The 12428-nt window shown below is 31.9% G+C and overlaps 1 protein-coding gene across 1 annotated transcript; it reads right to left on the bottom strand.

The window, feature by feature from the left end:
• Positions 1-7963: 7963 nt before the first annotated feature.
• Positions 7964-11960, bottom strand: LOC127085365 (NAP1-related protein 2). The gene is made up of 10 exons (XM_051025879.1): positions 11654-11960; positions 11291-11413; positions 11128-11178; positions 10401-10472; positions 10147-10260; positions 9998-10059; positions 8932-8995; positions 8741-8797; positions 8554-8601; positions 7964-8285 (listed from the first exon to the last, which is right to left on the bottom strand). The coding sequence occupies exons 1-10, from the start codon at positions 11774-11776 to the stop codon at positions 8217-8219; spliced, it is 783 nt and encodes a 260-aa protein (XP_050881836.1). The 5' UTR covers positions 11777-11960; the 3' UTR covers positions 7964-8216.
• Positions 11961-12428: the final 468 nt, after the last annotated feature.

Raw genomic sequence — 12428 nt, 5'->3', positions numbered from 1 at the left:
GGAAAGTCATTTTTTATGGTGAAAGATTATAGGTCATTTTGTCTAAACCCTAATTTGGAGGTCAACTTCCCAAGGCCATAACTTACTCAGTTTTTATGATATGAAAGATTTCCAAGTTGCACAATCAAATTCAATATGTCTATTTTAACTTTGATGTTTAGAGGAAGAGAAAATTCAACTTTTATGTGCATGTGATATGATGATACATTATAGGTCATTTTGGACCAATGCCATTGAACAAGTGATTTTCCTCAACTTCAAAAATTCATAACTCCTTCATATTAAATCCAAATAAGGTCAAATTTGTGACTATCTTGAAGTATTTTGAGAGAGTTACAACTTTGATGAAGGAACTTTTCTCATTTGAAGCTCATATATAAAGTTAGCCAAGATGGAATAAGTCAACATATGGCTTGACACTTAGAAAGTTTTTGACGTGTTTGGTTTTCCCAACTTCCACCTCAAAATTCATCATGATCCAAGCTTCAAATGAAAACTTTTTCAACATGAAAGTTGTTCCTCTTGATCTAAACTTTCTAAAAAGTCCAATTTTATTCCATTTGGACAAAGTATGAGTGACTTGCGCATGGCTTGAACATTGATGACCAGTTGGCATGATTCAACTTGCAACTTCCATACACCAATGCATAGCTTTCCAACACGACTTCAGCAATGTTTGTACTCAATTATGGATCAGAAGAAGTGATTACATGGGCATATCACACGCCCATGCACCCATGCAATGTACATTGTTATTTTTGGAATTTCATTTCAAGTGTGCAAGTATCAATTGCTTTGGATATAAATAGAAGCCCTTGCCATCAGAATGGAGGACCCTGCGCGCCAGCTTTGATCCCCAACCTTCAAACCCTCTCATTTAAAAGGATAACCTTGATAATTTACATTAGAAATTGAGTTTGAATCTCACTATTTTGAGATTCAAAACTCCAAGAGTCATGTGCCTTCTGATCATTCAATTTCACTCCATCAATTCTCTAGAGAAAGATCAATAGCAAGCAAGAGCAAGATCAATTGAATACAGACCTGCATTGAAGGTATTTTCCAGAAACTTTCATCTCTTCGATTCTCACTCAAATCTCTATAACTCTTCTTAATCTTTGGTTGTCTAAAGTCCTACCAATGTAGGCAACAAGATTGAGTTGCTTTGAAGTCAAATCGAAGCAACTCAGATCACACACCTCAAAATTCAACTCCATGTATCTTTCAATATACTTGGAGTTTGGAGAAATTGAGGCCAGATTCGAGCTCCTGGATATTTTTACTTTAAATTCATGTCCTTCTTTTTAATTTTGGTGATGGTTGTGAGTGAACCGGTCCGGTGAAGCTCACCGGAGAAGGAGACCGGAGCTTTAGCTTCGGCGATGTGTTGGCGCTCATCTGAGCCACATGATCCATTTGAAATGATTTAATCCCGTGCCTTGGTTTTGCATATTATCCATACAGCGCTTTGACTTGACTCCACCATGGAACGCGCGCTAGTAGCCACTTGATCTGCCACCTCAATTAATGAGGGAGATCAAGTGGTCCACGTTTTTTCCTATTTTCTTATTTTCATTTTATTTGGTTTATTTTCATTAATTCATATTAATTTTAATATTGATCCAAAAAATATGAGAGTTTCACCAAAAAAAAATTAAATAAATTCCTCTTTCATTTTCTGAATTAAAATTATTCTTTGGATCATTATTAATATATTTCATGATTTAATTGTTTTTGTGATTATTTTTTAATTGTTTAAAAATAGTTTTAAGTTTCCAAAATTAATGAATTTTTTTCTCCAATGTCCTTTGACATTGTTTGACCTATGATAAATCTCATGGCCATTTATTTGGTGTTTTGATGAGATTTTAGGATTTTGACCAACCATAATTTAATTTAATACATTATTTAATTGATTTTAATTGTTTAAATGCAAAATAAATTATATTGAGCTTTTGATATAAACTTGTTGAGTTTGACTTGTGTTGTTGGGCCTTAGTCAAGGTTGGTTTGATTTTGTTGAGTTAAAATCATTGGATTTAGGGGATTGATTAAATGTACATTTCATCTCCCAAAATGAATGAATGATTTTAATTTGATAAAAGTCTTTCTTTGACCAATTTGTGTTGATTCCATTTCCCCTCCCTCTTCATCTCAATCCCATTCTCTTCTCATTCATTTCATGTACCCATGATATCTCCATATCCTAAGGCTAGTTGATTGTAAAGATCAACATGAGTGTGGATGAGATTAGGTCCACCTCTTTTGCATATTCTTTTAAGTGTGGTATGTTTTAGGAGTATGGTTCATAATATCATATCTCTAACATGCATTAACACTAAAATTTCTATTGCCCGGCCTCAAATAGTTGTGACATCTACATAAGTCCAATTATGATTGCTTAACATAGCGCTAAATTGTTGACACAAAAGACATAGCATTCTAGTAAGTGAGATTGTAAGTCTCCCTTCTTTCATGGTATTGTGTGGAAACTTGGCATTTTTTCCTTCCTTTGGAAGATGTCTTGGTTCAAGGATCCATACTTGTGAATAGTGGGTTGAGTGTTCTCCAAAGAATGACTTAAACAAAACAAAAGCAAAAGCAATATTAACTTCTAATCAACTAACAACTAACATTTAATTTCAAGTCATTTACTTTTATGCACTTTATTTTCAAGTCTTTATTCATTTGCCATTATTCATACCATTCAACTTGTTTACTTTAATGTCATTTTCGCTTTGCTCATTTGAGCCTCATTGTGTGATTGTATTGTGATTGTATATACTTGTTTGATTTGGTGGTCTTTTGACCTTAATGTACATAATAAACAACAAAAACCCTAAAAGACATTTGTGTGGACTGTTGGATTCATTTGAGACATTGGACTTAGAATTAGGCAACATTTCCTATACAAAAGGACTTGGCCAATGCCAACTTTCATGAAACCAAGTGCTTGTGATTTGAAACCTTCTTTGCTTGTGATTTCTAAACTTAGACTTTATTTCCAATTAGAAACTTTGGCCTTATGTCATTGCATTTTTAAAATCTTTTCTTAATCAAACTTGTAAATGAATCTAACTATACTTGACTTAAAATTTCAAAAGACAAAAAAAAACTAACACTCATTCAAATCTTTTTAGGCTTTTTGTGCCTTTGTTAAAACTTAAATTTTTGTTAAAAGCAATGCATCCACTTTGAAATTGTTACCACGAACTACGAGGTTTTGATCCCTCATTTTATGTTGGTACGTAGGCACAAGTCCGAAGGTCTTGTCAAACACAAAAATATAATTAATGAATTCTTTTCTCATCCCTCCACTCTATTTATTGCAAACATCATTTTGTACAAAAATACATATGCACACAAGAAAGGGCTCCCTAGGACACTTTGGGTGCTAACACCTTCCCTCTGTGTAACCAACCCCCTTACCTGTAATCTCTGGAATTTTATTAATTTTGATTTAAAAACTTCTTATCTTTGGTTTTTGTTCGTACTTTTCCCTTTTCCCTTGGAAACAATAAAAGCGCGGTGGCGACTCTGGTTTTATTAACGTTAAATTTATCCATAGCTTAATGGTCATGAATTTACCGCTACAGTTACACTTGATTCCTAGAATGTACAACACATATTTGACCAAGGAATTTCCATCATCCCTTATCATGATCATAACATCACTAATCCCATCGTCCGCTTAAGTGGTATCATCTGCGAACTTCACTTTGTTCTTCATGGCACAATTGATTCTAACAAACCAATCTTTACCCCTTTCATATGATTAGAACATTAGGATTCCAAATACCATTGATATCTCTATTGCGTTGCTTCTTACAAAGTCTCCATTACATTTTTATGCATGTAACCGATTACAACATTTACATAACTTGTTACAACATGGTTCTGAATCATTTCCAAAACGGTTGTTCTTGTCCCACAATCTTTTTTTATTGCATTCCCCCTCTATGATCATGACTAAGAGTGTGTTCTCCTCATGAAACTCTTTTCTTAGAACCTTGGCTTCATCCACTTGAGGTTCCTCCTTGTTCTCATTACACTCTCTTGTAAAATGATCAAACTTTTGACAAACAAAGTATTGCATCTTGCTCTTTTTTATCCTTCTCCTTTCACTTTTAAAGTTGCCTTTACCACCGTTTTTGTTTTAGCTTCTCTTACTATTTTGACAAGTCGATTTCTTGGAACTTTGGGATTCTCTTCCACCAAAAATTTGAAAATTCCATTTACGTTTCATGGGCCATTTTTCTTTTGATCTCTTGTCTTTCTCGTTGAAACGAGCTTGCAAAGCGATCTCTGCATTTTCCTTACCATAATTTCTCTCCTATATTCTTTGATCATGTGCCTAGAGAGAGCATTGTAGCTCATCTTTTCTCATTGTTGCAAGATCCTTCAATTCCTCAATCGCTACGACTACATTATCAAATTTTGGCGTTAAAGAACGCAAGATTTTCATGACAACATACTGCTCTGTGATTGTTTTTCCATATGCTTTTACTTGATTCACCAACCGAGTGAGATATATATATATATATATATATATATATATATATATATATATATATAGAGAGAGAGAGAGAGAGAGAGAGAGAGAGAGTGTGTGTGTGTGTGTGTGCATGTGTGTGTACGTACGTGCGTGTGTGTGTGTGTGTGTTAGAAAGTATAATTGAGGCTGAGAATTTGCATTAACATTGATTGAGATAACTCGTTGGGTATTTTTACAAAATTACAATGAATAGGGTCACAAGTAACATAACTCAAAAATGGACCCTCTAAACCAATTTTTTTTATCTATTTCTTTATATAAGTTCTAGTTTGAACACCCTGGATTTTTATTTTGCACCCTTATATCAATATGTATTGAATTTATTGCTTTTTGCCTCTCTTGGACCAAGTTCCTGGCGCCGCCATTGAATTGAAGATCTTTAAGTAATTCGAAGAATCCAAAATGATTCTCCTTTGTGAAGTAGCCTTTCAAATCTGTTCAGAGATCCGAATTTGTGTTAAAACAAAATGTGTTATGTGCAATGTGGAGTCATAACTTTCTTGTATTCTAAGAGAACAATGTGTTATTGTAGTGATTCCATAGCACAAAATCTTGACATGAAGGTGAAAGTTTTGAAAAAGAGTCATTGGTGAATGTGGTTTTTAGCTTTGATGTGAGAGATCTTTTGTGCATTTGCTCATGTTATGATAGCTGTAGTCATTAAGAGGTGGAAAATTGTAATTGATCCAGGATTCTAGTTAAGATGATATCAACTTCTAGAGTTTTGACTGAGGTCTTTATTGGATCAATCGCTAGAAGCGTGGTGATAATGTTTTTTATATCAAGACCCACCATTGAAGAGATTTAGAGAAATTTGGTGAAGAAAACAAAGGAAGAAATTGAAAGGAATTTGAAGATAAGGGATGAAAAATAAACAAAAAAAATTAGGGAAAAGGTGTTTTTGGAAGTATGTAAATATGGAAGGAAAAATATACTTACCGATAGCATATTACTCTCGAAATTGAAATATACAATACAAATTGAAATCTCAACTATTGATATCTTTATACGAGATCTCTACACTTACACCGTATACAATACGGTTTCAAGTTTTTATTATTAATTTTTCTCTCCGGTTTTATATATATATATATATATATATATATATATATATATATATATATATATATATATATATATATATATATATATATATATTTCACATGCATTGTTCATGGTCATTGTTCACGTGCATATCATTGTTTATGATAATTATATTTTATAATTTAATGTCAGAACTTGGTTAATATTATGTATTTTATTAGTTAATAAAGTATTGAAGTTGACTAATGAATTATAAGTAAAATAAATGGTTAAAATTAATCGTTATTAAATTGTTGTATAAACACACCTCGTTAAATATACAATTGAATCAATTGATTACATTTTGTGTATCATCATAAAACAATATTTGGTATTTGTAAATTGATTAAGTGTTAATGTGGTCATGTTCCAATAAAAGTATAATCTTCATATTTCGCTTTACACCTTTCGCGTCCAATTTTGAAAAAACTTTGGACCTAGAACATAATGATCATCATCCAAAAAATTTAATAGTTGCTACATTTCAAACCTTGGACATATTATCTCCTTGCTTTCGGGCACGGACATTGTATACTTATTTAATATTTGATATATTTTGAAGTAATTTTCTGTTTCAAAGTCGCAAATATGTTTTTAGGTAAGTATGTTTTTAGTTTGCACCATATTCAATGTCATGTCAGAAACAATATCTTTCTCTTCATAATTAAGGTGACATGCAATGGAATGAAAACTTGTAACACAATTCATGGTTATGTAACCCATAAACCACATTAAATATCCATGTATCATTGGCCTTAAGGTACTCCTGCATCTTAAAGGACACTCACATTTCCTCGTTCAGGTGTCACCTTGTTTCAACTTTCGAATAGGTTTTTGATACTTGTCAATTGTTTTGTGAGTCATCGTCACGAATGACGATCATTTATCAGAACTAGAATCCAAACTCTTGATTACAATATCAAATCTCAATTTGACAAGTCTTCGAGTGGATCCATTGCAGTATATGGTCACAAATAACACAGTCATACTTAGTTGTATATTGGTTTTCAACATTTACCTGGGCAACACCTCGTACCTGAACGTCACTCAATTTAACATCCATAGACACGTCAGTTATGGGGACTGCGTCAGGATGCACCATTTCTGCAATCAGTCGTAACAAAATTGAAGTAAAACTCAACATGAAAACAAGTCAGATTTTATTCTTCAAAACAATATGCAACATAATCTATATTTTAAAATTCAGACACAGCATTGGTTTTTCAGCATAAAAACTATATTCTTAGAAATAATAAGGAAGAAAATACATGTATATTACCTTAAATTTCAGCTTCTCTTGCTCTTTTTGTTGTGAAAAAACAAAAGAATATGATTTTAAAGTACAAAACTTGATTGAGAATGGAAGGAGGATTTTGAAAATATGAACATAAATGAAAAGTACATACAAAGTGGTATTATATTCAATTTCTTGTTTGGTGTTTTCGAATATTGGTATTCAAACTATACCAGGAGATTGAAATCCCAACTATTTTTAGACAAATGTGAGTGGCTCGCTAATGATATGGTGTAATATGCAATAGGTGCGTTCAAATTTCAAAATTCATACAAATAAATAAATGACATTTTGAAGTTTCATAAGAGTGGCTATCCACCACTAAAAGTGTCACCAAAGATAAGGATGGGGAGAGCAATATCTAAACTGAGCTACAAAGTTACTTATGATAGACCATGTTAAAAAGTTATAAACTATGAATAAACTAAATTATAATTAGAAGTTGATAAGCTTGATTGAGCAATTTCTGAATTGAGCAACAAAGTTACTTATGATAGACCATCTAATTGTTATCCCAAGTACAGAGATATTTGGTACAAGTAGTTGATAAGCATGATTACAACCTTGCTCATTTAATAAATAAACAATGAATAATATGCATAATGTTAAACCAAAAAAGAATATGATATTACGCTATAATGACCAATGTTAATCAGAATATTTTATGATAAGAGACGTACAGATAAATCCATGTCTGAGTTGAGAGAAATAAGAACACTTCAAGAACCATAATGTATGGTCAGACAAGAATTAAAATGGATACGATGAAAACAAAGTTTTGTGATGACATCAAAAGGGTGTAATTTGACTCTATAGTAAAAAAGTTAATTTAAATTTTAGAATTCTGTAAAATTGATTCAGGTTAAAAATTAGTTGAAATTAAAGTCATTTGTGATTGGATTAATTCATGTAAAAATGAATTAAATACTAAATTTCAGTATAAAAATCACGCTGAGATACAACTATATATCCTACTTTCAAATAGAAACAATTACATAAAACTTAATCAATTCTACTCAAGAACATGTCAATAAATTCTAAGTGCTCCAAACTTGAAACCAAGATATCCAAAAACCAAAACGTGGTTGAGTCCGCAACTATACACTAAATATACTTGCATTATAACCGATCTTATCACTCATTGGTCTTAAAAATTGCGCACTAGAGATAAAACTAGGTAAATCCACTTCAAAGGACAATAACTAGGTTACAAAACCACTAACATACTCCTATAATAACCTTAAAATAAAAATAACAAAACCAGGTAAATGCATTTTACACTGTTTATTCATCCTCATCATCATCGTCGTCATCGTCATCATCATCTTCAGAGTCGTCGTCATCATCCTTTCCCTACCAATAAGGAAATTTCGCACCGGTCATTTCAAAATCACAACACCATTTCAAAAAGTAGTTATGCATGTAAACTATAAATATAAAGCATAAAAAAACAAACTATTTGCGAAAACTTCTCAAACTATTCTAATAATTTGAGAAAAGTGCTCAGTGAAATTATTGGTTCTTAGTAAGCAACTTACAAGCTTTCATTGTCAACACATACTCATTAGTAAGCAACTTAAAGATTTTACAGAGAGGAACAAATTAAAGGAATAATAATTACCGCATCACCAGCTTCATCATCATCCTCTTCCGCTTCGTCAGGGTCCTCCTGTTCCGTTTTAATCAACCACCAATATGAGTCGGTCATAAGGAATAAGGATAGAGACAATGGTAGATAGACTAGAGTAAAATGAATGGTGTGAAAGATAGAAGAATAACTATCTGCATTAAATCAGAAGGTAACTTACGCTGTTGAAATAATTAAGTGGATTTGGCCATAAATCATCCTTGATTAATTCTGCAACCTACAATTCGGAGTGAAAAATTACGCAAGGATCTAATGTGACAGAAAACAAATCAAGGCACACCAATGATTGTTGTAATAGAAGGTTGGAAATATGTGATGCAAATGCAAAAACTAGACAAAATTAGTGTATACCTCATCATGAATGAGGTCATCCAAATCTTCTTTCTCTTCGGTATCACTAAACCAGGTAAAGAAACTGCATTCATCAGCACATTATAATTAGTTTCTAGATCCACTTGGCATTATCAAGGAGCTTTGACAATAATTTGGATAGACTGGGGGAGAAGTATGGTTCAAAAATCCAAATAGGTGTCACTAATCACATGTCTGTTCATCACGCGCCAGTTGATAACCTTGATTACAACCCTGTTTGTGTAATTAATAACAGTGCGCTGGTTGATAAGCTCGATACAACCTTGTTTGTGTGATTAATGACAGTGAATATGTTAACCAGACAATGTTTGGATAGGACACAAATAAAGTTGAAGCCCAGGCTAAACTCCAGCAGTTCACCCAAGAGATGCAAGAACATCAAATAAGAACCCATTTATCACAAAAAGTTGTTTTGGAAAAATTACTTTTAGAAGTTTTGATTAGAAACTGAAGAGAGAGAAAATAAAAAACTGCTTCAAATGATAAGCTGATTTGAGTAGCTTATTTTTTAAATTATTCTTGACATCTGATATTTCTAGGGAAAAATAATAATTTTCATTATGGTAACCAATCACAAAATAACTTATGCTTTTTAAAAATATTTTATAACTAATATCTAAATTATTGAATATCAAGATCACATTTCTTATAAAGAAACAGTCACTAAGGCTATGTTTGGATATTATGAAATGAACATAGCGGAATGGAAAGGAGCGGAGCAGAATGGATCAGACTAAAGATTCCATTACATCGTTTGGGTATTTTAGGGTAGAACATGGCAAATTCTTCATTCCGCCCAAATCAGAGGGGAAGAAATATGATGGAATGGAATCCATACCACTCCATTTCGCTCCTCTCCATCTGATTTTAATTTATCCAAACAATTGAATACCACTCCATTCCATCTCATTACATCAATCCAAACATAGTAGAAAGTTGATATTCATAATGTTTTATCATCTATTTGAACATTGCATCTGCAAAAATAGCATTCTTAGGTTTTCAATGTGTTCTGCAGAAACATTTAGCATATTTAGACACCAACCTGACATCAGAAGCAGCTCGCTTGTTGCCTTTCTTTTCTTGACTAACTCCATTTGGAATGTCCTTCATGTTTTAAGATCACGTTATAAGATATAAAAACAAATAAAAAAAAGTGGATTGATAAAGAACAAAACTTAAACATAGCCCTACCTTGCCCTCTTTCCATTTAATGGGAGTAGCAGTAACCTTTGTTGTTCCTTCTTCAAGGAAGGTAAAAGTCTTTACAAGCTTTGTATCCTCAAAATAGGGATTAGGATTAAAGTTCTGCAGCAAATTTTATCGGAAGTTAGTATTAATCCATTTAACTTAAGTTTAAGAAAAATATAAATTTCTAGAACATAAATGTGATTTGCAAAACATTACTATGAACTATGAACCCAATTGAAAGAGAAGAAGCAACTCACAAAGGTGATTGAATAGCCCGATTTGACATCTTTATGATCTTCAACCTCAAGAGAACTCAAATGCTTAAATATCTAAAAATAAAGACTCATTAGCTACACAAAGATAACAAGAAAAGTGACTGACCACACTTAGTTCAAGTTCTGATCACTAAAATGACCACCGATGCTTCATAATGATTAATGAACTAGGATTCATCCTAAAAAATCAGGGTTCAAGCTAAAGTTAATATCCAATACTCACGAAATCAATTGGAATTACTTCGCATCGAATCAAGATTCGACTGGTATGTATCATACAACCAATAGTGATATCCATTTTCAACACACTTCATGGGAGTACTTCAGAACAATACATGAAGTAATGACAAATAAATGGAATACAAAAGAGAAGTTATGAACTAATGACACTAATTAACAGCACAAGAACTTATTCATGTAAAGCTCAGGTCAAAAGTAAACTGAATATCACTTGAATAAACATTTTGACAAGTGCTCACAGAAAGAGTTAATTTTGTAACAAAATAATGTCAGAAAATTTGACAAACCCAAAATTGGCCAAATTTTAAATAACAAAATATCTTAATCAGCAACAAATCCCAATGCATAAAACATATGAACAAAACATCTTGTAAATAAGTTTTAACTACTGTTCAAGTAATATCATCGAAACACAACAAAAAATGCTTCATAAGGCAAACTCAATTGCATGCAACTAAAGAAACCAAACCTTCTGATCTTCCTCATTCAAAAGATCACCAAGAGCAGGATGGCTCAAAAACTGCACAAGGATAAAAAAAACAAAGTAAACAACCCATTCCCAACAACAATTTCATAATTCCCCAACACATCAAAATCAAAAACAAAAGCATAAGCTTCGGATTATAACTTACAGCAGTTAACCAGAAATCAGGAATAGACTTGATAAGATCATTGCGCTGATCATACAGCGGCTTCCTTATCTCGTTATACTTCTGCTCAATTTCCAGAACTTTATCACTAGCCTCCTCATTGATCTAAAACCATAACAAACAGAACTAAATTAAATCAAAATAATTAAACCCTCAATTAAATTACTTTTTTTTTGTCAAAAAAATCAATTTTTTTATGTAAATTAGGGTTCATGCTCATTGAGGTAATTACATAATATACACTAAAAAAACGTTTCAACTTCAAACTTCAACAACGGAACTTGAATCGACTAAATTTGATTAAATTTTGTAAGTATATAACAACCAGAAACATAATTTGGATACCTTTTCAAGCTCATCTTGCATTTCCTGCAACTTTTCAATGGAGAGGACAAGTTCTCCGTCGATTTCCTCGGCGTTCTCGCCCTTTTCAGAAACCTTCAGCTTCTTGGTCTTGTCGGCCACCATGGTTGTTGTTGTTCGGAATGAGAGACAGAGTGTCTGTTGTGTGCGAACCCTAGGAGACAAACCTCGTTCTGGTAGAGCGTGTCTAAAGTGAAAGTGTTAGGGTTTTGGGGGTTTATAGCGGTGAGTGAGAGTGTGTAACATAATCAAAGGAAAGTGCGGGTGCACGGAGTAAACTAACTATGGTACGATGTCTTTTTACTCTGGTTAGATTCATCAATATATAGTATTTTCTAAATTTGCAAATAATCCATAATTCATATGGGTTAGTTAATTAAATTGTATTAATAAACAAATAAATTAATATTATTATCATTTATTAGGGCACTCGTTTTTATTTTAAATATAAAATTGAACATATTAAATAAATAATTATTTAAATAATATTAATTAGACATTATTATTTAAAAATATATATTATATTAAAAAAACTCAAATCTTAATTATTATTAGTATTATAAACAAAATAATATTAATTAGACACTATAATTTAAAAATATATATTATATTTAAAAACCCAAATCTTAATTGTTATTTTAAAATTTATTATATTTATTTTAAATATTTCTTTATGCAATTTAAAATATTTAATATTGAGTAATTGAGCGAATTTCTGGTCTAAGTATTAAAAAGAACATTTTTGTAAATTTGACTA

This window comes from Lathyrus oleraceus, chromosome 5 (genome assembly GCF_024323335.1).
Source record: "Lathyrus oleraceus cultivar Zhongwan6 chromosome 5, CAAS_Psat_ZW6_1.0, whole genome shotgun sequence".
In the NCBI taxonomy this organism is placed as follows: domain Eukaryota; kingdom Viridiplantae; phylum Streptophyta; class Magnoliopsida; order Fabales; family Fabaceae; genus Lathyrus; species Lathyrus oleraceus.
The sequence above is the reverse complement of the archived record's forward strand: the minus strand, read 5'-3'. Positions and strand labels throughout refer to the sequence as shown.

What these genes read in the sequence shown, in the direction of transcription:
- LOC127085365 (XM_051025879.1), bottom strand. Translation starts at nt 11,776, where the DNA reads ATGGTGGCCGACAAGACCAAGAAGCTGAAGGTTTCTGAAAAGGGCGAG. An exon ending in CTGATTTCTGGTTAACTGCT is followed by an intron (nt 11,179 to 11,290) that starts GTAAGTTATAAT and finishes ATCCTTGTGCAG; the next exon opens with TTTTTGAGCCATCCTGCTCT. An exon ending in CACTTAATTATTTCAACAGC is followed by an intron (nt 8,602 to 8,740) that starts GTAAGTTACCTT and finishes AAAACGGAACAG; the next exon opens with GAGGACCCTGACGAAGCGGA.